The following is a 25,014-nucleotide window of genomic DNA, read 5'->3' as shown; positions in this document are numbered from 1 at the left end:
TGCCCTCAGTGTTGGGACGAAACGGTTAAGTAACAGAAATAGCCTCCAAGGGCTTAGTGGCTGACCTCTCCATTGAGCTCTAAAGGAAGACAAGGAAGACAAGGCTCTCTAGGGCTTGAGCCAGCCTCCAAGGTTGGCCTCCCCTCTCCCACAGGCCCACAGACTGGCACCAGGGCATCCCCTACAGGAGCTATGACAGCACAGGGCAAAGGGACCCCTGCCTGGGAGCCCAGGACACCTGCTGGGCTTGATACTGCTGACTCCAGAGGTTGGTGATGGGGCCCTTTGCCCATCAAGAAGATACAGTGGAAGAAGACACCAAATAAACAGAACTCAACTCCAAGTCCTGCGCCTACACACAGACACACAGAAAGGGGGGGCTCGAGCCTGGCCCGGCCTGCAGTTAAGCAGAAGTGAAGGCCAAGGCAGGGCCAGGGTATCAAAGAAACATGGGTTATTTGAACCCAAAGGGCTGACAATCTAGTTCTTACCCTGGGGCTTGTGCACTTAAAAAAGTCACTTTTGTAACAATTTCAATATAATTGATTTCCTTTTCTAATCCTATGTGTTTGAAAATGTTGTAAGGGGTCCATAGATCTCCCCAAGCTGCCAGGAGACCCTTCAATCCAACCCCCTTACTTTATAAAGGAAGTAGACCAAGAAACAAGTAGGAATTTGCCCCAGATAATACGGGTAGTAAAGTAGCAGAGATGGAGGGAAGGAGGCCCTTGGGTCAAATGCTTCTGAACAAGCAGGTTGCCAGGGATGGCTTCCAAGAGCCATTCCCTCTAACCCAGTTGGAAGTCATTGGTCCCACTCAAGACAGAGAAGGGAATAGCTATTTATAGAATCCGGGGTTTGGAGCTAGAAGGGACTTTACAGGTCACCTACTCCCAGAGTTGTCAAACACGTGGCCCACAGCACACCAAATTAAAGTGTAATTGGGAAATATTTAACAAAGCAAATTATAATGAGAAATGCATAAACGTAGTTTTCCAAGTCAACATGCAGCTTGCAGGGGCCTTTAGCAGGTTCTGTCTGGAGTTTGCCACCCCTGATCTAACTCAAATCCTTTTATTTGACCCATGACGGAGGCTAACAGATCAGAGATGACAAGGTCACAAGGAGGCTTTGGGTCTCACTCAATTTAACTCTTCCCTCACACCATGATACAGAAGAGAGAGGTAGATGGTCACAAGGGTTTGGCTCTAGGTGTTTCTTCTTTGGGGGAAGACAGGGTTGGCATCATGCCCCCACCAAGTCAGGGACTGGAGGAACCAGACAGAGGCATAGGGTGCCAATGCACTCATGTTTATTGCACAGGATGGGGTGGGAGTGGGGCAGGGGTCTCCCGCAGGGGCCCCGTCGGGTTAGTTGGAGACAAGACTCGAGAGTTGCCACCTTTTTGTGCCATTATCAGTTATACATTCAACAAAATGGCAGCAGCTGGATGGGTGAGGGGAGTGGAAAGTGATGCCCATCTGGGAAGTGGGAAAGCCTCAGTTAGGGAGATAGGCTGCATGATCAGGGGTGTATGGCTGAGTGATCTGATAAGAACTCAGTGCGGTGTGGGGTGAGGACCCCAGAGCTAAAGACTCTCCCCTTTACTCCCCACCCCCACCCTTACTCCAGACCACTTCAGGAAAAGACACAGAGGTATTGGCTACTTGTGTAGGCAGGTCCTTGGCTCTCCGCTCATCTCAAATCCCAGACCTCTCTAGGGGAATTCTCCAGACTGCCCCCACCCCCTTACCGAAGGCCCTGAGGGAACTGGAGGGTCTCTTTGGCTGGGAGCCAGCTGGCTGCTGCTGCTTTTTCACTCCCCACTGCTGAGCTAATGGGAACCAGGGGAGCCCATTTCGTAAATGAAGACAAGATGGGGGACAGGTTTAGCCAATACTTTCCAGAGACAAACTTCATAACCTTAGCACTTTACCCCTAAGCCACCTTCTCCTACCCATGGGGCTCAGACCCCTGAGCCCTTCTATCTCCCCATGTCCCCTGAGCTCCAGTTTGGCCAGGCTGTGGGTTCTGAATTTAGGACATGCAGACAAGTGCGCGCACATGGACACACACACACACACACACACACACACACACACACACGAATGCACGCACACCACGAAGACCAGGACAAACAGTACTTGTGCATGTCCAAATACACACACCAGGACAGACAGCATGGACCACGTGCTGCCCAGAGGACCACAGTGCCCTAGGCAGGATGACTTCCACAACCTTAGTGTCAGGGTCACCAGGCAAAGGCAGGGGCAGTGGAAAGGCAGGGCAGCAGCTCAGTTGGGCTGGACACTACGCTTAACAAAAATAACCCAAAACCAAAAAACAGGAACACAGACCGAGGAAAACACACCAGGCAAGGGGGCCTCTGCAAAGCTGCCTGACCTCGATGTCCCTGGAAGAGTGGGACAACCCTGGTCTTGTTTGGGGTTTCTGGGAAGAGATCCAAGGGACCAGTAGCCAGTGGACCACCACCCCTTGAGGATCCCCAAGCACCTACCCTAGGAGAGGCAGGGTAGCATTCTCCCCCCATTTTACAGATGGGGAAACTGAGGCACAGAGGTGACATAAGCCCCCCTAACCTTGATGCTGAGGGTGGCTCAGAGGAGAAAGGAAGGAAAGCAAGGGGCCAGAGTCCCTAACATCCTGGGAAGCAGGGATGAGAGTGGAGAATTTGTAGGAGGCCCCTTTTCCATTGTTTACAATTTTTATTTTTAGGGGAGCAGGAAACCTATCAGACTTGGTCTGGTAGGCAACATAGTACAATGGGAAGAACCCTACTCTTGGACTCAGTTCAAGTTAGGGCTTTGCCACTCCTAACAGGATGACCTTATACACACCCCTTCCTTTCTGTGAATCTCAGTTTCCCCATCTAAAAAAAATGAGGTGCTAGCCACTCTCTCAGGCCTTCCCACTCTGACATCCTAAGTTCTAGGGTCTCTTCCACTTTGACAGCCTGTGTTCTACTTTTTACATTTTATTCTATGTCCTATAGTTGTCTAGGAGAGGCAAAGCAAGATCTCAGCGCCATGGTGCCTGGGAAAGGACAAAGGGACCTGGGATGCAGACATGAACCTTCTCTCTGATCAACCAAGAGTGAGAGAGAAGGGGATGGGAGGTCGGTGGGGCTGGGGAGGTGGTTACATGAAGAAATTAGCCATCGTTTACCTTGCCTGAGCTCAGGCCCCCTCACTCACACAGACACACACAGACAGACACACATGGATGTCTATGCTAAAGGTCTATGGCTTCTATGATGCAGAGAAGAGAGCAAAGGCTCTCTTGAATGTCAGCAGGAATGAGACAGGGCTTTGGTCTTGGATGACAGAACTGAGCCAGGCTGAGCGGGGGAGGCCCAGGTCCTGGTCCCCCTAGAGGCTCCCCTCCAGGCCACCTCAGTCCTGGGGAGGTGAGGGAGAAAGGAGGCAGTGAATACCTCTGCCCCAACCTGGCCTGGCTACCAGTCCCATCCTAGGCCCAAGCGAGGGTCACAAGTTGGAAGACAGCCTCGATCTGGCTGAGTCCACTTCATGAGCGCTGGCAGCAGAATCCTTTCGGGCAGCCCCTGAGTCCTGGGTTGGGGCCGGGCCTGGGCCTGCATACATGGAGCCACTAGACAGCTGGTGTGGCAGGGCAAGGCGAGTTGGGCCAGGTCCCAGGCGAGGAGTGGAGCTGCTGGCTTCCCGGGAAGTGCTGGGTGGGGGGCCAGGGCTGGGGCCCGAGGGCTGGGGCAGGGAGGGCTGGGAAGCAGACAGAGGCCTGGACTCATGGCTCAGGCAGGATGTGTGCAGGGCTTGTGTGCTCTTGTGGGAAGTGGGCCTTTGGGGTGAGCCTGGGCCTCGGGCTGGGCCAAGGGAGAGTTGGGAACCTGACTCACCCTTGGCCCCATACGGGAAGGTCCGGCTAGCCCGTGGGCTCTGCGATGGGGGACTGGCTGTGGCTGGGGGAGGAGGGGGTTGAGGCGGTGGAGGGGCTTGGAAGAGAATGGGCGAGACCGAGAAGGGGCTGGGCACGGCTTGGGCGTACATCATCCGAGGGGAGCTCAGTGCCAGGGGACCCACCAGAGGGCTGGCCATCTGCGGGCAGAAGCTCATGGCAACCGCCTGCTGCAGAGTGGCAATGGCCGAGGTGACCTGGGGCTGGGCCGCTGGGTAAAGCCCAGGATGCTGGCCTAGCTCCGCCTGCTGCACCATCTCCCGGTCATACTTCACAATCTCCTGGATGATTTCGTTCTCCTGGTTGTTGAAGACCCCCGAGTGCAGGTCATGTTGAACCTTGTGCAGAAGGATTGAGTTCTTCTTGCCTGGGAGGGGAGGTCACAAGGTGTGGGGGTGAGGACAGGGCAACCTCACTCCATACAGTATCCAGGAGACGGGGGATTCAGGAAATAGGAGACCCAGGTTCAAATGTGACACGCTGTGGTCCCTGGGAGAATCCCTTGGCCTCTTAGGGACTAATCTGTCCTCTGGAAGATGGTGATATTGATGTATATGATTTCTAAGCCCACCCCGCCCCCAGCTCTGACATCCCGGGTTCTAAGGGCCCTCCTAGCTCTGACACCTTGGGTTCTAAGGGCCCTCCCAGCTCTGACATTCTATGTTCCAAGGGCCCTCCCAGCTCTGACACCTTGGGTTCTAAGGGCTCTCCCAGCTCTGACAGCCTGGGTTCTAAGGGCCCTCCCAGCTCTGATATCCCATGTTCCCAGGACCCTTCCATTCAGCTTTGACATACCACCAAGACTCCTTCCATTACAGATGTTCTTTAGTGGCTCTCCTGGCTCTGACATCTCATGACCCTTTTGCAGCATCCCTCAGACTCCTTAACCTCTGAACCCCTTATTCTTTGTTTCCTAGCCCTCCCTCCCTTGGCTCTCCACTAACCAATTCGGTCAAGCCGGTCAATGGCCACAGTCTCGAAGGCCCGCCTCATCATGGGATACTCCTCTAGCACTTCATTAAAGTTGTCCACACTCAAGGAGTAGAGGCGGCAGTAGGTGTCAGCCCGGACGCTGGCTGTTCGGCGGCCCCGGGTCAGCAGGCAGATCTCTGCAGGGGCCGCAAGAAGCTGTCAGTGTGGGCCTTCTCATCCCTCCCCATGCCTCTGGGTGCCCGGCCACTCCCAGCTGGGCCCCAGACCTAATGATGGAAGGGATCGGGGGAAATGAGGCTGATGGTACCCCAACAGTAGTACCCTGTGGTGGAGTCACCCCAAAGGTCCTCAGGAAGCACAGGACCACTTCTACTTCTGTATGTCCCAGGGGATGGGCCTGGGGGTCCTGTCGGATGGGCACACTAGGAGAAGCAGCCAGGGCTGGAGCAGGGACTGAGATGGAGGCCAAATCCCCAACTCCAGGTTGAACCCTAGCGATCTCATGCTTCTGGGCAGATAGGGAGCACCCAGTTGTCACAGGATGTTGCAAGGTGTATTGAAGACCTGATCCTCCATATTTGTCAGTCACTAGGCTTGGGGTTTCAGGCCTGGTGGGACATAAGGACCACTCCCTTCTCTGTAGTGTCTCTAGATGCCAGTTCCTGTTCCCTCAAGTTTTGTGGACAATTCTGGGACAACTTCTTTTTTTAGAAGGGAAGAGGGAGGTTGGTACATTGACCCAGGCCTGAAAACAGGTGAATTTTTCAGGCTTGAGATGTATTAAAAGAATTCTAGATCCCTCTTCATCTCCCTTTTATCCATAAGTCCTCCATATACTTCCCCATTAGAGGTTAGGGTCCTTAGGAGGAGTATTTATACTCCCCAGAACTGAGTGCAATGACCTGTATACAGTAGGTGCTTAGCAGATGTTGGCAGAATAATAAGAGCTCACATTTACAGAGAATGCTTTGAAGTGCTGTTCTCATAAGAACCCTGTGGGGTACGGAATAAAATTATAACTCTTCCCAATTCAGAGAGGATTAAACAGGCCAAATGACCTTGGCTCACACAGCTTAGCTAGTAATATGAGGCAGGATTCAAACCCACACCTCTTGACTCCAAGCCTAGTAGGGTGACTTCTACACTATGCTATTGAATGACAGCAATAATTATTAGGGCTAGCACTTTAAGGTTTGCCAAGCGTTTGACAAATATCTTCATGTGGGAGGTAGGTGTTATTATAATCCCCATTTTTCAGATGGGGAAACTGAGGAAGATAGCAGATAAGTGACTTGCCCAGGGTCACATAGCTAGTAAGTGTCTGAGGCTGGGGATCTGAACCCAGGTCTTCCTGACTCCAGGTCCATTGCTGTATCCACTGTCCCACCTGGCTGTCTCTGAATTGAAGTTACATGAACAAATGAACCCTTAGGTTAAAAGGAAGAAATGATTACTAATAACTAATGATTCAGGGAGATTCAGAGTTCCCCCTTTTCTGATTCACAGCTTCTCTATCTGATGCAACCCAACCCTACGAAGAATCTCTAATCTTAGAAGAATTCCATTCAGCTAAGTTTGGGTATGGTTCTTTTTGTCTAGAGAGCCCAAGACTGAGGGTAATCTGAGAATAGGGAGAGTTTCTCTGTCCAAGGGTGACATGATATCACTCTCAGCCTTTCATTTAAATATAGCTCATCTCCCACTGTGTTATGCAGTCAGAGTTGACCGCCACCCCTCAGGAGCTCCTACTCCTTAAAAGGAAGGGTATCTGAACTGTGAGCTAGCTGCCATGATCATCTTTGATCTAAGAGCCAAATGACTATCCTTTTATTAATCATGCGCTGGCCTTATTAATAAAATGATTAAATTACCTAGAAACTACGTCTCTTGAACATCACAAAGATTTGGGCTTAAGGTCAAAGAAATCTGTCCCAAATGGAATGGCAGTGAGAGGTCACCGTCAGTGGACATTCTCAGACAGAGGCTGAAGGACCCACGTTGGGGGTATTAAAGAAGGGGAGTCTGTCAGAATAGATGCTTCCTCAGATTTCTTTTATCTCTCAAATTCTTTAAGTTACAGATGAGCACTTATTCCTTAACAGAAGGAAGACCTTTCTAAGGATCAGAGCTGTCCCACCCTGGGATGGACAGCCTCAGGAGATTAAGTCTCCCATCCCTGGAGGCATCCAAGCAGACAGACCTCTACTTGGGGAAGGAGGTTGGCCTGGCAGTCCTCTGAGGTCCCACCCTGCCGCAGGGTACCAGCCAAATCGCCTTCCTGCTGGGGGTGGGGGAGGGTGGCCATACCCGAAGGATACAGTTTTGGGGGATGAGGCTATGCCCAGATTGTCTCCAGGGACACTCACCCCCAAAATAGGAGCCGTCCGAGAGTTTCATCTCCTTGTTGCCTTTGGTGAGGACACTGACCACGCCGTGCTGAATGAAGTACATTTTCTTGCCAATAGTACCCTCACGAATGATGTAGTCCCCAGGCTGAAAGACCTCAAATTTGAGCTTGGTCAACATAGCTGTGACAAAGTTGGGGTCTGCATTGGCAAAGAGAGGCATGGAGGCCACCAGCTTTCGGCAGTTGAAGTTCACGATCTCCTATGAGCATGAAGAGAGAGGAGAGTGGTCATCAGAGAAGGCAGAAGGCCTATGGCGTTGGGTTCATCTAAGGTGGGGAGGTGAGAGGGGGAGAGGTAGGGGGCATTCAACTCAAGGAGAATGTATTCAGGGCCTACTAAGCACCAGGCATAGACATTGAAGGCCCCTGCCCTCATGATGCTTATAGTTTACTGAGGAAGAAAGAGGACCTGACAATACATATACAGACAAGCTAATACAAAATGTAGGGGGAGGGTCTGGGCCTGGAGTTTCATTGGTATAAGGAATCCTAGATGAGGAAAGTCCCTCCAGCAAGGCAGTCAGCACCTTCTCTGGAACTAATAGGCTGAGAGTACTTCCCTGGGAGGACTCCCGAGACCCTTTTTGGGGGTCTACGAGGTCGAAACGATTGTCATAATAATACCAAGACATTTTAATTTCTGATGTGGTAAATATCAACAGCTATAACCCATATAAACAAAAGTTCTTGGGGAAGGGTCCTCAATACTTTTTAAGAGTGTAAAAGGGTCCTGGAACCAAAAAGTTTTGAGAACCACTGTCTCAAAGAGTTGCCTAGGGCACTGAGAAGTTGTCTTACCTAGGATGACAAAGTCAGTATGTGTCAAAGGCTAGACTTGAACCCAGGGCTTCCTGGTTTCCTGTGTAGTTCTGTATCTACTAGGCTGCCCTGGCACACTCTCCCTCTCTCTCTCTCTGTCTCTCTCTCTCTCTCTGTCTCTCTCTTTCTCTCTGTCTCTGTCTCTTTCTCTCTTTCTCTGTCTCTCTCTGTCTCTCTGTCTTTCTGTCTGTCTCCCTCTCTCTCCCTATTTCTGTCTTTCCTCCTCTCTCTAATCATTCTTCTCTCCCTCCCCTCTCTCCTCAATCTTTCTGTCCCCTCTCTCCCCTCCTTTGCTCTCTCTCTTCTCTCCATTTGTCTCCTCTCTCTAATGATTCTCTTTCTCTCCTCTCTCTCACTCTCTCTCCCCTCCATACACAAACACACACACAGAGGTTTTTTTGGGGGGGAGGTACTGTCTCAACTGGGGGGACTCAGGAAAGGCACTCTATATGAGAGGGCCCTGCATAGAACCCTGAAGGGAAGTCCTTTGCAGCCCCGGGAGGATTGCCTGGTCAGAAAGACAGTGGGGAAGAAGTCAGAAGGGGAAGGCAGGACAGATGAGAAGAGGACGAGCTGGTAGAGAGAACAGAGCCCTAGGCTATGAGTCAGTCCAGACAATCAGGTTTCGAGGCTGAGGTGGCAAAGCATATAGAACACATAACTTGGGGTCAGGAAAACTTGACTTCAAATACTTAGCTGTCACATCACCGTCTGCCTCACTTTCCTCAGCTATACAGTGCCTGCCACATGGTAGGGGCTCTATAAATGGGAGTTAAAGTATTGTGATTATTATTTTTATTATGAGCTCAGCTGTATGACCTCATTCAAGTTACTCTTACTTCTCAGCCTCAGTTTCCTAATCTTTAAAATGAGAAAGAATGTTCCCTGTCTAGCTTCTCTCCCAAGGGGGTTGCAGTAGGACACTTCTGGCATCAGAGGACCTGGGTTTGAATCCTCTGATGCTTCCTCTGTGTGACCTAGGACCAGTCACCTGATTTCCCCCAGGCCTCAGTTTCCCCATCTGTAAATTAAGGAAGGTGGGTTAGATGACTTCGAAGCCTCTAGACAGAGGATGTTAGGATTCCTTGAAGTCAGGAGATGAAGGTATTTGGTGATTTGGAAAGCGTGGTAGAGATGTAATTGCTCTCAGATGAGGGGAAGAGGGGAAGGTGGGAGGTGATGGGGACCAGGGGCCAGGCAACCCCTTTCTCTGCTAGGTCCAAGTCTTCCCTGGTGGCTGACTCAGAATCATCAGGGTCTCACCTCTCGAAGGGGCCCATTTAGCTCGCCAAGGATACTGTCCTCATCAAACATCTTGCCTTGGTACCGATGTTCGTAGTAGTCATGAATCTTCTGCCGGAAGTCAGCGGGCAGTTTGTGGAAAGACATGTACTGCTCCACCTGCTTATACTGTAGGTTGGGGACAGAGAGAGAGCAGTCAGGGCCTGCCTTTCCCTGGCTAGTCCCACCCCCACCCCCTGGTGCAAGATGCTGCCCTAGCAAGCCCCTGGCACACCTCCCATCCTGCATCAGCACCATCTCCTAATAGCTAAGAAGCCTTCAAGCTGTTATCTCATTGGATTCTGCCCAAGGACCCTGTGAGGCAGATGCTTTTAACATGGCCATTTTACAGATGAAAAAACTGAAGCTAAGGGGCTAGGTAACTTGTCTAGGATCACATAGCTAGTAAGCATGTGGAGTGAGACTTGAACCCAGGTCTTCCTGACTCCGAGTCCAGTTCTCTGTTCCACTATACCACTTAGCTATCCTTGGATTGTTCCCCAGCACTCTATGGTACCAGTCTGAACTCAAATCCACAGTTCTCCCTTTTGTGCCTCTTGTGTCAGCCCAAGTAACAGTCAGGAAGAGCGAGAGGGGAGCAGGAGGAACCATATTCCCAAGGGTAATCATGTAGTGGAAAGTTTGCTGGGTTTGGAATCATTATGCCTGGGTTTAAATCTCAGGTCTCCAATTAGCTGTGTGACCTTGGGCAAGTAACCTAATCTCTCCTGGGCCTCAGTTTCCTCAATGGTAAAATAAGGTATGTGTGGAGGGAGGTGAGGAAGCACTCTGAGGTCTTTTCTAGCTTTATGTCTAGTCTCTCAGGGTTCATTATTCCACTGGGATATTTCCAGGAAATCTCCTTCCTGAAAAATGGTTGGAAAAACCAAGAGTCTAAATCAAGACTAGGCCCACAGGGAGACAGCAGCCACTTAAGGGGTTTCCAAATAAGAGCTCAAGCCTGGACCATACCGGAAACTGCCAAGACGGGCATCTATGTTGGCCGCCTGGGAGTGACAGGCAGTACCAGGAGTCAGGGGGATGCCCAAGCATATTTCCTGCTCCCTGCTCCCCCCCATGCCCTGCGCTGGCCCCAGCTGCAACCTCCCTGAGGTCACCAAGAACCCGTGATGGCTGACCGGGTGGTGCCACCCCCTCATTGTTTGGGTGCAAGGGACCATTGGCTTCTGTTTGGGAGGTACCAGTATGGGCATGATGCCCAAACATGAGCTGGGAGGTATGATTAGAGAAGGCATGAAGGCAAAGAGGTTCAGGCTGGAGCTCACCCCGGCTGGCACCCCTGGGCACCACTAGGAGGAAGCTCTTGCCTCAAGCCCCAGCATGAGGGCCAGCTGAAACATTCCTCATCCCTTGTCCCCACCTCCACCCCTGAAATACTGGTCCCAAGTGAACATCCTATATCGGCATGTCTGGGGCCAGTTCCCTCTCCTAGCCTGATCCTGAACTGAGATTGTGGATGACTCACTGCAGTCTCTCCCCATTGTTGGGGACAGAGAAGGAGCTGGTTGCAGTGAGAAGGTAGTGATAACATTCAGTGACTTCATGACCAGAGGACTGGTACACGGAGTCAGGAACCTGTCCCTGTCACTTACTAGCTCTGTGACCTCAAGAAAAGTGCCTCAGCGTCCTCATCACTAACATGGTGATAATAAGACCTGCAGGACCTGCTTCACAAAGGTGTTATGAAGCCCAGATGAGAGCATGTAGATAAAATGTTGCGTAGACTTCAAAGTGTTCTATAAAGCCAGCAGCTAACATCATTAGGGAATGGGGGTGGGTGCTGTCCATGGTACCAAATCCCAGGGACTAGACTGGGCCCACATTATTCTCCCTCATTCCTGAGGGGGGCTGAGGGCAGGGGCCCCATCTCTACCACCCTCCCCACCCCTCCTCCCCCACCACCACTCACCCAGACCCACCTTCTCCTGGTACTGGCGCCGAGAGGAGTCCAGGGACTGAATGAGGGCCGTGGCATGGCCAATGAACATGGCGTAGCAGGTGGCCCCCACAATCATGCTCAGCATTGTCAGCCAGATATCTGTCATGCTCTCTGGGGCTTGGCGCCCGTAACCAATGCAGAGCATGTGGCTCATGGCCTTGAACAGGGCGAAGGAGTACAGCTCACTCCAGGAGTGGTTCTAGAGTAGAAACAGGGGAGATTCCACCATGGGGAGGCTGCCACAGCTGGGCTGTGACTCTTGTGCCAGGCCCCAAGGCCATCCACCCTCAACCCCCTTGTCAGTCACCTGTCTTCCAAACCACATAGTCATTCTCAGCCACAGACCAACTGCCACATGGCTCTGCCCCTTATCTATTGACCCTGGGCAAATCCCTTCCTTCTCTAGGCCTCAGTTTCCCCATCTGTCAAATGAGGAAGTTGATTCAATTCTCTCTAAGGTTCCTCCCAGTTCTGACATCCAGTGTTCTTAAGGGCCCTCTGAGCATTGACACCCTGTGCTCTAAGGGTCCTCCCAGCTCTGACATCCTGGGTTCTAAGGGCCCTCCCAGACTTGACATTCTCTGTTCTAAGGTTCCCCTCAGTTCTGATATTCTTCATTCTAAGGGCCCTCCCAGCTCTGAATTCTGTGTCCTAAGGTTCTTCTCAGCTCTGACACTCTGTTCTATAAAACAGAAAGAGAGGAAAAAACACAAAGCTGGAGAAACAGCTAGAGGCAGGCACAGAGGCTGGAAGCTGAAGGAGGTCCAGTCAGAGAAAAGAGGACATGGTCAGTGGCTGGAGGAAGAGAGACTGGGAGGGGGTCAAGGCAGGAGGCAGCCAGGGAGGGGTGGCTCTGTCCCCACAGCTGTGTTCCTGAGGAGCTTTCCCCTCCTGCGTCCTCATTTGCCCTTCTCCAGGGATGGGGGAGGGGGAGGCCATTCAGAAAAACTGTCCCCTGTGCAGAGTGCTCGAGAACAAAGGCTGCAGCTGGCGCCTGGCTCCCAGATCCTGCTCGGACACTCATTCCTTTGCTCCCTTCCTCTGCTTTCCTGGCTAGGCTGTCCAACCCCCACTCCTCCCAGCTCAAAGCCTTTATGGGGGCCCCATCCCAGGCCCCAGGGAAGGTCCACCACCCGGGCAGTGGGTTGGGAGGTGGCAGGGTCAAGCTCAGGAACTGGGATGGGTTTGGGGGGTTTTGGGAGGGCGTGGGGCAGAGGAGCCTGGGACGTCCGGTTCAAGAGCTGAGGCTTGAGAAATTTTGTGTCTTCTTTTGTTCTGTTCTGGGAGGGTCAGGAGGTTGGGCAGAGGACTTACCACCATGCCGTTGATGGAGACCCAGCAGTTCTTGGGGAAATCCTGTAGCATGGGCACCAGGAACTGAAGACAGCCATCCCAGTGGCACAGAAGCAACATCATGCTGATGAGGTTGAAAATGCGCATGACGGCACTGGCCAGGTCATAGGTCATGTGGAAAATCTAGGGACAGGGGTTGGAGGGAACCAATGAAGGAGAAAGAAGGGATGTCCCACCTTTACCCCCCCCCCCCCTTCATCCTGGTTTGGTGTCTAGGGAGTGATCTGGACAGAGCAGGTGTCGTTCAATGTCCATTTTTCAGATAGGAGAAATGAGGACACTTCCCCAAGCCACACATGGAACCAGTGAAGTGAAGCTGGAACCTAACTAGAGCTCCTGGGTTTATCAGACTGGGGCTTAGCACACTCGAGTGCCAGGCCAGAAAGGCGAAGGACAATCAATCCATAGACACTCTCCCCCTATGTATTCAGGCCCATCCCCCTATATACAAGCAAAGGGAAAAACTCAGAGATAAATACAGAAATGCAGAGAAAGAACCAATCAGACAGAGGGACAGAGACAGAGAGACAGAGAAACAGCACCCAGAGAAAGAAGTCAGAAAGAAACACCCACAGGGACAGAGATCCCTAGCAGAGACATAGAGACCAACACAGACACCCAGAGGTGGCCATAGGAGATGCAGATGCCCAGACAGGAGGAGCAGCCCCATCCTATTCATTCTCTCATCCAGCCCAGCCCCCTATGTCTCTCCAAACACACACACAGACTATTTACAGCCTGGTCACACCCCCTGGCTAGACACCCAACACCTACACACACACAGAGGAACAGCCCCACCTCAGACATGCCAGGCTATTTAAAGCCATGACATACCCTCCCCCCACCCCACTCCCAGCTAAACACCCCCCTCCCCTGCCCTTTTTTTATTCATCCAGAGACACACACTGAGAGCTAGGCAGAGTAGTTGGGAGGGAAGGACAAAAGTCATGCTTGAGGGGATAGATCCTCAGGTGGGCTCAATCTCTCAACACAGGGCGCTCCCATCTTTGCAGACTCAGCTCCAACGATACCTCCTTTGGGAAGTTTCCCTGGCCCCCACCCCAAGCCCTCCCCCACTGACCTAGGATGAGATCAACCCTCAAATCTCTGAGTCTTTCCCACAGCCCTGCTCTCAGTCTAACTACTGCTGGTTCAGTGGAAAGAACCCTGAATTTAAGTAGGAGACTTGAGTTCAAATTCTGACTTTAATTTCGCCAAATGAGTCCTCATTTGTAAAATGCTTATGTTACCTGCCTCCCAGGACAGTTGTAGGCCTAGCCCCAAGTAAAGGGTTTAGAGGCCCAGTCTGGCCTGGAGACACAAGAGCTGCTGTTATTATTAATATCCATTAAGCCATAAAATGGCATCAAAAGTGGAGCAATGATTTGCGATCATAAGTATAGTTATCTGTGCGATGTAGCTTATATCCCCTGCTAGACTTTGTAGTGGTAGGAGCTTGTCCATCTTTGTGAATGGCTCGGCTCAGCTCAGCACATAGTAAGGTCTTAGCAAATGTTTGGGAGAAAGAGGGTGAAAGGCAGGGAGAGATACAAAAGAATGGGGGGAGAGGAAAGGGGACTGAATAAGAAAGAAGGGGAGAAAGGGAAGGAAGAAAAGGATGGAAGAAAGGAAGAGGAATGGAGAGGGAGGGGAATAGGAGAAAGAAAAGAAAGCAAAAGGGGAGTGAGGGAAGAAAGCCATGGAAAAAGAGAGAGATGGAGGAAAGGAGAGAAGAGTAGAAGGAGAAGGAAGAAAGAAGGAAAATAAAAAGGAATGGAGGAATAATGGAGTGGAGGAAAAGAAGGAAGGAAAGAAGAAGTAACAAAAATGAGAAAGGACATATGAAAGAGAAGAAGAAAGGAGAGGAGGATGAGAAGGAAAGAATAAGGAAGAAAATTTACCAAAGACTACAGGAAGGAAACGAGAAGGAAGGAAGGAAAGAAGGGAGAGGGAAGGCAATAGAAAGGAAGGAATGTTTTCATTCTGTGTCCTTCCTCTCTCCTCCAGGGACCAGGAGCAGCTCCAACTCCCTAACGAGATGAGGAGCCAAACCCCCTCTAAGCCATGGCCTCACCTCTTCCCACTGGTGGATGTAGCGAATGAGGCGGGAGAGGCGCAGCAGGCGCAAGAGACTGAGGATCTTGGTAAATCGGACAATGCGTAAGGCGCGGGCAGTCTTGTAGACCTCCGAGTCAATGCCCTTCTCTACAATGAGGAAGATGTAATCCACAGGGATGGAGGACACAAAGTCCACCACAAACCATGTACGCAGATACTTCTTTTTGATCTTCTCGGGGTCTAGAATGATCTCAGTGTTGTCCTCTATGACAATGCCAGTGCGGAAGTTCAGAACCAGGTCCATGAGGAAGAAGGTGTCTGAGACCACATTGAACACTATCCATGGTGCTGTGGTCTCATCCTTGAAGAAGGTGATGCCCACAGGAATGATGATGAGGTTCCCCACCATGAATAGCAGCATAGTGAAGTCCCAGTAGAACCTGTGGCCAGGGAAAGTGGCAGTTGGTCATAGCATTCAAGGTTCCAACTCCCATCTCCAACCCTGTCTACCCCTTGTCTCTGAGAAGAAGCTCCCTCCACTCCCACCCAAACTCACAAAATAGGACAGCTAGAAGAATAGTGAGAGGCAACCTTTATGGGGAAACTGAAGCACAGAGAAAGGAGATTGCCCAAAGTCCCAGAATGAATAAGTAGAAGAGCTAGGAACAGAACCCAGGTATCCTGACTACTGGTCCAGAACTCTAGACACTTTACATTCTCCTTACAATTAGAACTGTTCAAAAGAGGAATGGAGATAGAGATGGAGAAGGGGAAGGAGAGGGATGAAGGGAGGGAGGGGGAGAGAGAGATAAGTGTGTGTGCGTGTGTGTGTATGAGAGAGAGAGAAGAGTTCCTCATTACTGGAGGCATTCAAGTGGAGATGAGGTTAGCCTCCATAAGAAAACTATAGAGGTGATTCCTGCACCAAGAGCAAGGCTGCGCCAGAGGACCGCTGAAGTCCCTTCCAGTCTTTAGTCTAAATAGGGCTTGACCTCCATTGTGTCATGGACCCCTTTGGGAGTCTAGGGACACTTATGGAATCCTTCTTGGACTAATATTTTTAAAGGCATAAAATTAAAATACATGGAATTACAAAGGAAACAAATTATATTGAAATAATTATAAATTTTTTTAAGTTTGCAGATCCTAGGTTCAGAACCCCTCGATAATATCCATCAAGGACTGAATTTCACTGGTGGGAAAGACCTTGCTGAGCAGCAGGTGCAACTTCCTCATTTTACACATGGGGAAGCTGAGGCCCAAAGAAAGAGAAGTCTGGAGTCCTGATCATCTCCAATAGCTCCCCCAAGTGGGGTAGGAAGTTGGGAGGACACAAAGCTAGGAGCTATGGATGTCTTTCCAGTGGACTATAAGGCAACAGGGTGGGATTTGGAAGGGTGGCAAGAAGTACTTAGGAGGGACTTGGAAGAGTCAAAAAAAGAGGCAGAGGATTTGGGTGAATTTTTCATAGAAAGACAATCTTGGTTTTCAAACATTCCATCAAGCCGACTTCAGCATTTCTGCTGGGGCAGAAGCTGAGGGAAGAAGGGGATAAGCCCCCAATAATCCTGGGCCCTAGATCTTGATGTCCCCATGCTCCCTGCATCCCCATGCTCCCTGCATCCCCATGACCTTTCCCAGGATGTTGCAAGGTCACAGGCAGCAGCAAGCGAAAGAAGGCCTGAGAAACTCTCATAATTTCCCTTAGCAAAGCTAAATACCAGGATGGGGATTCAGGGAGGTTTTCTGTCCTGCTCCACTCCCAGGTTCATACCTCAATGCTCCCTGTGTGGATTCCTTAAAGGCAAGCCTGCAAGATGGGTCAGGAACCAGGCTTCCCCCTCCTTCTCCTGCCCAAGGCCCTCAGCTCCCAGACACAGAGGCGACCTAGAATGCATCAAGTCCCCTCATCCCCCTCACTAAGCCCTCCATCTTCCTCCATCCCCATTCCCCTCCTCCAACACCAGCTGTCTCCTTGATTTTTCCCATCTTTGCTGCCATCAAGACAAATTATCCCACCCCCACCCCCACCTGGGGCTGGGCATTAATGAGATTTCCCAAGACAGAGAGCTCACTATCTCCCAACGCAGCCTTTTCCACTTTGGGACAATTCAGATTGTTAGAAAGTTTTTCCTTACATTGAGCCAAGATCTGATTCAGCACATCCTGCCCTGTTCTTAGTCTCTGGGGTCAAGCAAAAGTTTTTAGGAGTCAGCCTTTTTAATACCTAAAGACAACACTCATAGCCCTTTACCCCAAAATCTTCACGTAGCAGGGTTGCCAGACCACTGGTAGCCCCCACTTCCTAAATATGACTCTAGAACTGGACACAATACATAACAGACAGGACCTGACCAGGACTGACATCTCCTCAGATCAAGGAGAGACCTGCCCCTAGACTTCACAGGGGACTGCTGCCCATCTTTCTCCCCTCCACGATCCTATAGTACTAGGAGAGTTCCTGATGCTGTCACTGTATAAGGGAGGCCACTGGGACTCAGGCTTCTTCCACTGAAATCCCAGCATGGTCCCTTCCTCGACTGGACAAGGCCACTCCATCTTCTCAAGTGTCCTCAGCTGGCCCATAGCAGCTCTGGAACCTAGCCATGCCCAAGCAAGTACCCATGTCACTGCCAGCCCGACCAGCCCCAGGTTGAAGAACCTGGCTCCAACCCTGAGATCTCCTCTCTCCCTCTGCTGAAGTTAAAGGCACATTGGCATGATGGAAAGAGCCCTGGATAGGCAGTCAGAAAGGCTGGGTTCAAGTCTTGGCTTTGCCAGACTCACTGTGTGACCCTAGGCAAGGGGCATTGGCACTACTCTTCTCTACACATCCGAGGCAAGGGATGTGATTCAGAGTTACTTCTTAGCTCTAAACACAGTTCAGCACCTAAAAGAGATTTTCCCAGCTCAAGGCCAAAGGTGAAAGAGGTCAGAAGGGGGCAATGACAAAAAATGGGACAAGCTTCTGATCCGCAAGCAAGCATCAGGAAAACTACAGCCTGGGCCAGGAATCATTTGTGGTTAGGGATCTGGGATCAGAATTTAAAGATCAGAGGTGAAGAATTAAGACTCATAATTTGGGAGTTTCCCCTCCATTTTCCACCTTCTTAGCACCAGCAAATTCTTTGGTAAGATACCCTTGAGTCTGGACAGAAAGTGAATAGTCCAGCCATGCTGGCATCCCTGGGATGGGAAGTCCCAGCACTCCTGGTTCAGAACCACCACTGAAATGAGCTCTACTCCTTTACTAGGTGGTGTCTTGAAAGAACTTGGAACAAATTGGGAGACATATCGTTGGCCTAGGGAGGCTTGGATGGATGGATAACTTGCTGGCAGGTTCTACTTGGCCAGCCTCTTGGGCTATGAGCATCAAGAGATGGCCCAGGGGCTCTTTTAGCCATTCAAGGAAGAGGAGAAAATGCAGTTGAAGCTACCATCCACCTCCTCAGACTAATGAAGCAAGGATTTTTCCCCGCTCCCTTAAACCTCTCCACCCCTCCCCCCACCCCCAAGCATGAGAATTATGGTTCTCTGTACCTTAAGTCAGAATTCCACACCACCTGTAGCAAGTTAGCTTAGGAAGAGACAGGATGGGGAATGTGGAAGAAGGCAGATTAAGCATCATGCTTGTTAGGTATGGTTCACCCACTGATTCTGCGACCTTGAAAGACTTCTTTAATCAGTCTGGGCCTTGTCTCCCTCATCTGAAAAACAGGTCTATCATTCTGGGTAGGTTATAGATAGAAAACACAATTGTCCACAAGAGAGGAGTCTGGGCTTTCAGGAGATAAGGCCCTCTGAAAACCCATGGGGTTAGGTTATTATCTCTAAAGCCCCCACCTCTCCCTCCCTTGAACTGGAACATAAGGGGTGAGGGGGAGAAGCATTAACTCAGTGATTCATGTCAGCTCTGTGGTTTATCCCAGAGATGATAATGCAGGAATTAATTTCCCAGGGATTTGTAAATAAGGTTTCTGGTTTGACCTCCAACCTTGTGATCGGCTGATCTTTATAGCCATCTGGGGAAAATTTAACCCACCCAAGATCAACTCAACCTTTGCCAACCTGCTGATCACAGAGGCTCAAAAAAGACCTAGAAACCCAAAGGATCTTGATCTGTCTAAAATAACCCTTCTCAAGCTAAGCTTCGAATTGTCTAAAGTCTTTGGACAAGGGCTAAGAGACTGCTTATGGGGGATACCACAGAGAGGCTTCCTCCACCTATGACTAGATCACCAGCTCAAAACTTTGTCTCTAAGTACATAAAACAAAATACATAAAATTACTCAAAAAATCATATTGAAATGTAGTGATCTCAATATTAAAAAATCACAGACCCTGGGTTAAGAATCCCTGAATAAGGTAATGTCTGAGGTACTTTATGATTTTGATATTCTTACATTCTGTATTTTCAGGTATTTCCATATTCTATACCCTAAGATATTTCTAATTCTAACATTCTCTTCGGTGTTCTAAATGCCTTCTTATCCCTAACATTTTGTGTTCTAAGGGTCCCCCCAGCTCTGCCATTCTATGTTCTAAAGGCCCTCCCAGTCCTGATATCCTGCATTCTAAGGGTCCTCCGAGCTCTGACATCCTGGGTTCTAAGAGCCCTCCCAGCTCTAAAATCCTGTGTTCTAAAGGCCCTCCCAGCCCTGACATCCTGAGTTCTAAGGACCCGCCTCAGCTTTGACATTTTGTGTTTTAAGGGCCCTCTGAGCTCTTCTGTGTGTAATGGATCTCTTTCTCCAGTCAACTGGAGGAGGTGGGGTACTACTGAGCGCAGGCTGGTATTTCAGGCACAGGCCTTCTAATGACATAGACTTCTCCAGTAATTCTAGAGCCAGCAAATACCCCACCCCACTCCATCACAGTACTACCCAAAAAAAGGGCCTAAACCAAAGCAGGTCAGATTAAGGGGAGATTTAAGAATCTTCCACTTCCAGAATCACAGAAGAATTAGTGCCTGAAAGGCATGACCACAGGTACAACAGTAATGTGTACACGTGTACAGCACACTTTACAGTTTGCAAAATCATTTCACATCCTTCATCTCCTTTAGCACACAAGAGATGGAGATGAGAAGGGTTATCTCTATTTTGCAGAACAGGAAACTGAGATCCAGAGAACAGAAGAGACTTGCCACATAGTGACAGAGCCATGATTAGAACCCAAGTTTCCTTATTTCTAATCCAGAGCTAATCATATCCCAGTAGCAAGGATATCAAAACCCTTGGGCAGACCTTCATCTCTAGAACACCAGCCTCTTGCCTCTTACTCCTTTACCCCATTCACTCATCCCTAAATACTAGATGAGGGGTGTGTGTGTGTGTGTGTGTGTGTGTGTGTGTGTGTGTGTGTGTTTACACACGCATGAGTAAATGCAATAGCTGCATACAAAAAAAAATCATGGGTAAGTGGACTAATGAGAGGAAGGAATGGAGGAGAAGATGCCAGGAGGCAAGATGCCTGAGTGTGGGGCCTGGCTCCACAGAGCAGGGGAACCTGGCAGAATTCCTCATGAATACTCAGAATAGTCAGAGAGTGGCTTCTCTCTCTTGGCCCTACTTACTGGCCCCAGGAAGGAGCAGACTTGTGTCTAGAGGGGTCCTTTCTTATTTACAATCAGAAGTCTTCCTAGCATAGGAATCAGGCATATGTAATTTTCCTTGTGGACGATTCAGGGTCTTCTCACACCTTGATGTCCCCAGTGCCTCTCACCAAGAGATCTAACCTGTCCCATACATCTGGACTCCCTCTCTTATTTCATCCAACTGTGAATCAAATGAGATCCAAGCTGAGAGGGACTTTAGAATGCAGCATGTCAGAATTGGGAGGGATCTTAAGAATATAGTGCACAGAATGTTAGAGTTGGACAGGACTTCACTCCCATCCCTTCCTTTTAGAAAGAGGGAAACTGAGGCTCATATGGAGGAAGGGACTTGCATAAGGTCACATAAAAAGCTAACACAACAGTCAAAACACGGAAGTCCAGGTTTTCTGACACCAGATTCAATCCTTTATATTATACTAAACGCAGACCTCCTGGATCCCCAACCTCTTCTCTATCCACACCACTTCCTCTCCAAGATATTAATTTCATCCTGGAGTGGTTTGGTTCAGAGAGTTTGGAACACCAAGGGGTAGGCAAGGAAGACTATTCTTTGTGGGATCATCTTCCCAGCTCAAAAGCATGGAGTTCTGAAGTGATCTAACTCTCCTGGATTAGGGAAGCCCACTGGTTGGGAGGGTCTAGATCAGGGGTGGGGAACCTGTGGCCCTGAGGTAACATATGACCCTCTAGGTCCTCAAGTGTGGCCTTTTGACTAAATCCAAACTTCACAGAACAAATTCTCTTAATAAAAAAAAATACTTCCTCCATAGGGTGATTCCCTAGGGACTTCCCTAGGTCCCCCAGGGCAAGTAGCCCTGTCTATAAGTAGTTACCCTAGAATTAGATCTCACCCTAAGGAGCCATCCAAAGTCCAAAGTGGGACTGGGACCGTTTGGTCAACCCACACATAGGATGATTGGAGAGAGACCCACTTTGGGAAGGGGGTAGGGGACATTCTGCAAAGAGAAAGAATAATTCCTTATCCCTCCCTGCTGGTGTCTCCAAGGAGTGCTAGGCATCTGTCAGTCATCCTCTTGACACTCCCAAAGGAAAACATTCCATCCATATTTTCTCCTTACCCATCTTGCAGAAAGGCAAACTGTGACCCTGAGGAGAGTGGTTTGAGTGGATTTCTACAGTGAAGTAAAAGAATGATTTGGCCCAGAACAAAAGTGTTCTGCATTCCCTAGTTCCATGTTTCCTTCACTACTCTCAAAATGAGGTTTGTTTAGAGAGAACTAACTGAGCATATGAGACATCCTGCCTCTCCCCCCCACCCCCCGCCCCGGGAAGATCAGGCACATGCCCCTAGATTCAGAATATAACTAAAAAGACTGGGGAAGGGTCCCTAAGACACTTTCCTGAAGAAAGTGTAGCACAAAGAACTTCCTTTCCCCAAGGAAATTGAAGGAATCCTCCATATTGTTTCTGAGATCCCTCCCCTCCCCCCAAAAATCTCTCCCTACACCTTTGAATCACAGAATTCAGAACTAGAGATAATCTAGTTTAATTCTCTCACTTTTCAGATCTAGAAAGAACAATGGACTTTCCCAAGGTCATACAGGTGGTAAGTAGCAGATTTATGCTTCAAACTCAGATCTTTTGATTTCAAATCCTCTGCTCTTTTCACAACACAATGCCTCCTTCCTTTCCCCTCTCACTAGGTTCAGTAGGATTGGAACAAAACAGGGGTGAAGTTCTGCCCCCTGAAACTGAGTAGGGATGGAGGCCTAGAGGGACTGACAATAGAATAGGGCCCAAGCATTCTTGTTCCCCCTATTCTGGACCTCCAATTCTCAGATTTCCCCTAAGAATAGCATGTTTAGGCATATGTAGATGGGAGAGAAGGAAACACAAGGGGGAAAGAAGAGACAAGATCTAGGGGGCTTTCAATCTGGTTTTAAGCAAAAAACTATAAGCAGAGGGACAGGACAGGGATGGACAGAAGACAGCAAACAGGGAGGACAGTAGGAGGGGGGAGCTGCCCAAGGCCCAGCCCTGCGGTTGCAGGAAGGTGGTTACTCGGGCATGAGCAGGCATGGTAAAGATCCTTAAGTGGAGTGTCCTGCGCTGCTGTCCTTGGTGCTGAAAGACTTAGAGCACAGAGACTTGGGAGAAGGCATCGGAAGACTTTTTTATGTCTATATTTTACAGAACAAAAATCTGAGTGTGTCACACACCGCACCGACACATGTGCATATATTGACACCACACCACCACACAAACAACTCTGAGAGAGATAACACACATGCACACGCAGATAACGCAAACTCACAGTCAAACCACCCATTCACATAGACATGTACCTCACCAAGACATACAGTGACACATGGTCACACACAGAAAACAAGAGACAGGGGCCTCCCCCTCTCAGATTCAGAACCAGACTAATATGGTGGAGAGGAAGGGCAGCTCTCAGACCGACGTCCTTGAGGCTCTGTTCCTCCACCCCTAACATTTCTCCTCAGGCCGGTGCACCTAAAGCCCGACCTGGGAGCTCTGGCGTCCAATCCCTCCCAGCTGCCCCCGCCCCTTCCCCGTCCTTCCTCAGTGCCCTCTTTGCCCTAGCTGCCCAGGTCTGGACTGGGCGGGTTCCTCCAAAAAGATTCGGGCCTTCCCAATTCCTTGACCTTCCCCTCTATTCGTCCTTTTCACCGACCTCTCCACCCACTCCTCCTCCTCACATAGAAGCACTCCCCAGGTCTCGTGGCATCTCTCCTAGATCCCTGAATCTTGACGTGTTCGCCCCTCTGCTATGCGGCTACCCCGACCCCCTCTCTCCAGGCCCCTCCCCCTCCACATACAATATGCCGCTCTTTGACCTCCAGTCCCCAGACCCTATACAAAGTGCCACTCTCCGACCCTCAATCCCTAGACCTCCCCCCGCCCCAAACAATACGCCCCTCTGTGACTCCAGAGGTCAGCTCTCCCTCCAGCAGCCCCCTCTCCACTCTCTCCTTCCTCACCTTGGTCGCTCCTGAAAGTTCCCCCCTCCCAACACTAGACCCCCCCCCCCACTTCACCTTCACCTCCAGAACCTCTTGCAGGGTCTCCCTCCCACCTCCAGACGCCCCTTCCCTCCTCGCCCCCAGCGCCCCCTGCAGGCCTGCCCCCATTATTGAGCCCTCTGCCCCGTAGAGCCGGGCGGCGGGCACCTGAAGTCGCTGTAGGGGTGGATAATCCAGGCCCCCGCCGACTTGACGCGCTCCTGCTCCCGCTCCACGGCCTTCTGGCTGCCGAACATGCGCAGCGAGAACTTGTTGACCCCGGGCTGGAGCATGGCCCCGAACTGGCGCTGCAGGAAGCTCGCCTGGCTGCCCCGTGCCTCCCCGCCGGGGCCGGCCTCGTCGCAGTCCCCGGGCCCCGCCTCGTCGCCCGCCTTGAGAGCTGGCCCTGGGGAGCCGGGGCCCGAGGCAGGGCCGGAACCGGGCGCGCACGAGAAGGAGACCTTGGGGCCCCGTGCTGCTGCTGCTGCGGCGGCGGCCGCATCCTCCGGGGGGCCCGGGCCGGGGCCGGGGCCCGGGCTGCACTGCGGAGGCTCCCCCCCGCGCCGGCACTCGCCGTTCGGGCTGCCCTTGGCCGCGGTCGGGCCGGGGGGCGGCTTCCCGGGCCGCGCGCTCAGGCTGCCCCGGGCCCGGCCGCCAGGCTCTGGCTCCGTCTCGGGCTCCGGACCCCCGGGGCTGCCGGGACCCCCGGGGCCGCCCGGGCCGGGCTCGCGCTCCCGCTCCCGCTCGGGCGGGTGCTGCTGTTGCTGCGGCGGCGGCGGTGGTTGCGGTTCGGGCTGCGGCGGCTCCGGCTTAGGCGGGCACTGGGGCTGCTGTGGCGAAGGCTGCGGCGGAGGCGGCGGCGGCTGAGCCGGGGACGGCCCCTGGCCCTCCCCGGGCCGCGCGCTGCCCGCCCGCCCGTCCATGGCCGCGCAGAGCTGGGCAGTGCGGAGTCCGCCCGGCCGCCCCGAGCCCGAGGCGGGGAGCGGACCAACAGACCCCGGGAGGGAGGGGCAGGCACACGCGCCGCCGCGCCGGGAGGAGCCGAGGGAGGAGCCTAAGGCGCGGAGGGGCAGAGGGGGAGCGGGCGCGGGGTGAAGAGGCTGGCATCTCACAATATCAGAACTGGGAGGGACCTCAGGACCCAGAGTGTCCGAGCTGAGAGGGACCTCGAACCTAGACTGTCTAGAGCTGGGGCAAGGGAGGGAACTTGGAACCCAGGAGCTCGAATGTCCGAGGTGCGAGGAACCTAGAACATGGGATGTCACACCTGGGAGGGTCCTCAGGACCCAGAGCGTTTGAGTCGAAAGGGACCTAGAACCTAGGATGTCACAGTTGGGGTGCTGTGAGGAGTACCTGGCAACATAGAGCTGGGAGGGAAGAGAAAATCTGGAACTCAAGAATCCAGAATGTCAGAGGTGATAAGGGACCTAGGACATACAATGTCGGAGCTGGAAGGGACCTTGAAATATAGGATGTCAGCATTTGGAGGGCTAGGGGTTAGATCTCAGGAAAGAATGTGTAACTGAAAAGTACCTTAGAGGCTCTCCAGTCTAATACCCTCATTTAATAGGAAACTGAGGCCCCAAAGGGTGAAAAATTCATCCAAGGTCCTTCAGATACTTGGGATTTGAACCTAAGACCTCTA

General features: G+C 51.3%; 1 protein-coding gene across 1 annotated transcript; it reads right to left on the bottom strand.

Moving 5' to 3' along the window:
- Positions 1-1,295: 1,295 nt before the first annotated feature.
- HCN2 (hyperpolarization activated cyclic nucleotide gated potassium and sodium channel 2) lies at positions 1,296-24,330 on the bottom strand. The gene is made up of 8 exons (XM_072601728.1): positions 23,538-24,330; positions 14,782-15,205; positions 12,669-12,830; positions 11,335-11,553; positions 9,377-9,523; positions 7,254-7,494; positions 4,899-5,063; positions 1,296-4,321 (listed from the first exon to the last, which is right to left on the bottom strand). The coding sequence occupies exons 1-8, from the start codon at positions 24,290-24,292 to the stop codon at positions 3,507-3,509; spliced, it is 2,928 nt and encodes a 975-aa protein (XP_072457829.1). The 5' UTR covers positions 24,293-24,330; the 3' UTR covers positions 1,296-3,506.
- Between the last annotated feature and the right edge of the window lie 684 nt (positions 24,331-25,014).

The sequence above is a fragment of the Notamacropus eugenii genome, chromosome 4, assembly GCF_028372415.1.
Source record: "Notamacropus eugenii isolate mMacEug1 chromosome 4, mMacEug1.pri_v2, whole genome shotgun sequence".
Lineage (NCBI taxonomy): Eukaryota > Metazoa > Chordata > Mammalia > Diprotodontia > Macropodidae > Notamacropus > Notamacropus eugenii.
Note: the sequence above shows the minus strand (reverse complement) of the source record. Positions and strands in the feature narration are given on the sequence as shown.

Excerpts from the sequence above, each read along its gene's own strand:
- HCN2 (XM_072601728.1), bottom strand. The coding sequence starts at position 24,292 with ATGGACGGGCGGGCGGGCAGCGCGCGGCCCGGGGAGGGCCAGGGGCCG. Across the intron at positions 15,206-23,537 it reads CACCCCTACAGCGACTTCAG|GTTCTACTGGGACTTCACTA; the intron begins GTGCCCGCCGCC and ends CCCTGGCCACAG. Across the intron at positions 7,495-9,376 it reads TAAATGGGCCCCTTCGAGAG|GAGATCGTGAACTTCAACTG; the intron begins GTGAGACCCTGA and ends TCATGCTCATAG.